The 4,104-nt window shown below is 36.2% G+C and overlaps 1 protein-coding gene across 1 annotated transcript in view; it reads right to left on the minus strand.

Moving 5' to 3' along the window:
• Nucleotides 1–627: 627 nt before the first annotated feature.
• Nucleotides 628–4,104, minus strand: part of hectd2 (HECT domain containing 2) — a gene marked incomplete at its 5' end in the record, with an annotated part of 39,594 nt that continues 36,117 nt past the window's right edge. The window contains one exon of the mRNA XM_035663056.1: nucleotides 628–3,672. Coding sequence (XP_035518949.1) covers nucleotides 3,552–3,672 — 121 coding nt within the window. The remainder of the gene's footprint in view (nucleotides 3,673–4,104) is intronic.

Genomic DNA, 4,104 nt, shown 5'->3' on the forward strand with positions numbered 1-4,104 from the left:
GTCCTGGAAAAGCAGAGCCAGTCTTTCTGTTGGCGAATCTGTGTCTAAGTTTATTAAGACAATGTTATATCTGAAGATTGCCTTCTGAACAGAACTGGACCCCCAATATTTATATCAAACTGTGAAAGCCTGTATGATGATGATTTCTGTATTGTTGTGCTGTATTCTGCTACTGTATCAATGTTATCATACTCTTGTATAGTTCCTATTTTTATTTCTATTCTTATTTTATATACTTTTAGTTTATTTATTTTTTACTTTTGCTATGTTGTCTGTAATTATTGAGCTTCCCCTCTGAGGATCAGTTAAGGTTTACCTTGTTTTCTCTTTAAATTTTGTTGCAAGATTATTCTTTTTTTGTTTATTTTGTTCTTGTTGTTTCATACTGATTTGACCTACCCATAACATGCAATAAACATTTTTATTTTAATGAATATATTTCATTTTGACAAAAAATCATCAAAGGTGTCCATAAATGCATGCACACAGTGGATAAGAAGAGATCAAGGTGATGATTATAGAAACTATATAGCAGCAGAGGACTGTTCTGTGCAGTGTCAATGTCAGGATGTGCATGAATGTGAAGCAAAGTGTACCTTTAAAAAAAAAACTTGCACAGCCAGGAAATCTTTTTCTAGAGAGAGGGGACCCCTCGTCAGCCTTTACTGTACAGTAAATACGTGTGGAAACACTGCAGTACATACAGTATATTATGTAAGACTTAGGCAACAGAGAAGCATCATTTCAAAAACCGGTCCTTTAACATGAGTTCACCAACTGTTGCAACTCAGGTTAAAACCCAACAGAGCAAAGTTAACACAACATTGACTGATACTGATAAAACTGAAGGTTTACAGCTGTTAAATAATAAAAAAAAAACATGAGAAATACATGACTTTTCTCTACTGTGAAAATAATTACATCTCAACAAGTCCTTCAAATCCATTTGAAATATTTTCAAACAGATTTTTGACAAGGTCTTTACGCTGCCATCCCACTGTATAACCTGACACAGTTTGGTCCCATTCACATACAACAGACCTGGGTTAGATTAACATATCAAAAAAACTACTTCTCTGACATCACATTATCCTATTTTGCCCAAGCAGTTGTAGTTCCTTCTACAACATTTCCCATATCCCAGCCTTGCATTCAGCGCAAGGACGCTGACATTTTTTCCAGTCAGCAGCTGGTATTTTTAAAATGTCCTACGTGATGTGAATGTGGCACAACGTCCTTCTCAAGCAGACTGGAGCAGAGCTGCTTCTGGCTCCTGCTGTTTCTCTGGACTTGTCATTAAATGATAGAAAGGATCCATTGTTGTATAAGGGGCTTTTTCAGACCCTATAGACACTCAGCGAGACTGGGTGAATGAGTGACCCAGATCAGACTGATGAGTTTGGACGGTGCAACCATACAAGCTGCTTGGCTGTTGCTTGGTAACTTCTGGGTTTTTTGGACTTTAGATATCTTGCCATGGCGACCTGATATAAGAGAGTGCTGAGTGTTTAAAACCAGCACTGCTCAGCTCCAGACAGGAGGCAGCAACGGCATGAAAGGCAAAAAGGTTGTGGTGCTTAAATCACTAAATATACTTCTGAAACCCTTCCTTTTAATTACTTAGCAACAATCACTGAACATCTCTCTAAAATAATCAGTCTATTTAACTACATGTTACTAACAGAACAGGACTTTCAGAAATTTTTTCTTTTTTTCATCCTGCTTCATCTTCTGTACTCTACGAACAGTCAGCTTCTATAGCTGCAGGTTATCTCTTAGCCCGATGGCAGCCATCATACAACATAAACCACATAGGAGAAGTGTCAAACTGTAGATCAACAGCTCTAGTTCAACATTTAAAACAAAATGAAAACAGTTGTGCTGCAGCCTTTGGTTCAGTAAAACAGGCGGCAATGTCAATAAACAAGAACAAAACTTCACAAGACAATCTATATCTCATGATACACAATAGCATTCTTCTCCCAGCAAAGCTTTATATCCTGACAGTGTGCTGCAAACAAAGCAAAATGATTAAAACCCTAGGCCTTCATAAAAATATATTTCAAAAGCCGCCAAAGCGGTGACGTCAGAATCGACACAAAACAGTAAATATAAAAAAATCATACATCTCGAAACTTGAGTGTCCTCCAGAAATCTTATATTCTAACTTATATACTTTTTACTGCCTTTTACCTTCAATTTGTAAGTGCTGTATCTTACTGCTGTGTCATAAAAAAAATCCCTATATTCTTTACCTTAAATTTCACATATTGAATACTTAAGGATGAATTATAGGCTAGCTTATTGAATGATTTCTGAATTCACAATGTAGTTGTCCTGATATAATTTACTGTTACATTTGTCAGACAACATAAAGAGTAGGAAATAGTGATTTTATTGCAGCCCATAAACACTACATTTTAACCAGCAGCGCAACTAACGATTATTGCGATTATGGATTAATCAATCATTTTCTCAATTAATTGATTCATTGTTTGCTCCATAAAATGTCAGAAAATGATGAAAAATGTTCATCACTGTTTCCGTAAGCCCAAGGTGATGTTCTCAATTGACTTGTTTTGTCCACAACCCGAAGACATTCAGTTCAATGACATAGAGGATTAAAGAAACCAGAAAATATTCACATTTGAGAATCTTAAATTAGAGAATTTGAACATTTCTTCTTAAGAAAACTACTTAAAATGTTATAAGTAATTAGTTTCAAAATGTGTTTTTGTTAAAATAACTAAAATTGCATTACAGTGTTAAACGCCTTGTTTACCCTGTATGCATTGACACACCAAGCTGGCGTTTTAAGATTTATACATTATACAAAAATTGTGTTTTAGTCTGGATGGAGAGCTGAAACTGAGAGAAACAATTGTGTTTACAGATTTAACTGGCTTAATGCAGATTTAGACTAATGGTGGTTTACTCTGGACCATAAAGTAGAGCATCACAGAAGTAAATACCTGGTAATCTGCTTAAAAAATTGTAACATTGGTCATTATAATTACCTGAGCAAATGAGTGAGCTATAATTACAATTTATGAGAAGTTTTTTTCTAGAGAACACATATTATTGATATGTTTTCAATGATAAGGGACCAGAAATATTTAACATTTAATTTATGAAACTGTAATGGTTTGACCAGTAAAGTCTGTGGAAGACTCACACTGATGTTTTCAAATTTCAATTTTGTGACATCTACTGACATAAAAATCCTGAATTTCTTCATTTCATTTCCTTCAATCAGGGACGTCTTATAATAACAGGTCATGTGCAAATAAAATGATTTCTAGTGTTTCTGTATAGCTGTTGCAGGGGGAAGTTCCCATCTTATTCAACATTGGCAAACGGATGAGGACGACCCAAGTCTAGCAATACCAACTGCATTACAGTCCATGATAATATTGTTTGACATTAGAACTCGCTTGCTGAGAAACCTGTTCACTCTACAGTCTGATCCATGACCAAAGAGATAAGTAAGGTGCACTGTGGTAGTTGAGGTGGACAGATAGCTAGCGCCGCTAATAGTCTGTGCAGGCTGGTCACTCCAGGCCAAAGCCCTCAGCGTTGGAGATGGCAATGGTGAGTTTGTGTTTAAGCTCCTTCCTGGTTCGGTACGGAGGCAGACAGATCTGATTAAAACAAGTGTGAGAGATTGGCAGCCTGTAGAGACAGAGAGTGAAAGACAGAGATGGACAGGAAAAATAGTTACTTGTATACACTTCCTGTGTTTTCTGTGTCTAAGTACATTGAGAGCAACTTAAAGCTGCTCCTAGTGCTCCTAATGGCATTTGCAAGAATCCACCAGGCCTGAACAAAAAAGAACAATCAGAGACAGAAAGACGCTTTGGGTTGGTCTCTTTAGGACAGTTGATTGTTGAGTCTTCCCAGCATCAATATTTGACGACCTGGGAATGAGACTTAACGATCAACTATCTTTCTGGCTCTGACTTGTTGTTTTCATTCAGACTACAGCTTTAAAGGTCCAGTGTGTAACACTGAGGAGGATCTATTGTTAGAAATGGAATATAATATTCATAAGTATGTTTTCATTAGTGTATAATCACCTGGAAAATAAAAATCATTATGTTTTTG

This window comes from Morone saxatilis, unplaced genomic scaffold, assembly GCF_004916995.1.
Source record: "Morone saxatilis isolate NCDOM2014 unplaced genomic scaffold, NCSU_SB_2.0 Contig19, whole genome shotgun sequence".
Classification (NCBI taxonomy): Eukaryota; Metazoa; Chordata; class Actinopteri; family Moronidae; genus Morone; species Morone saxatilis.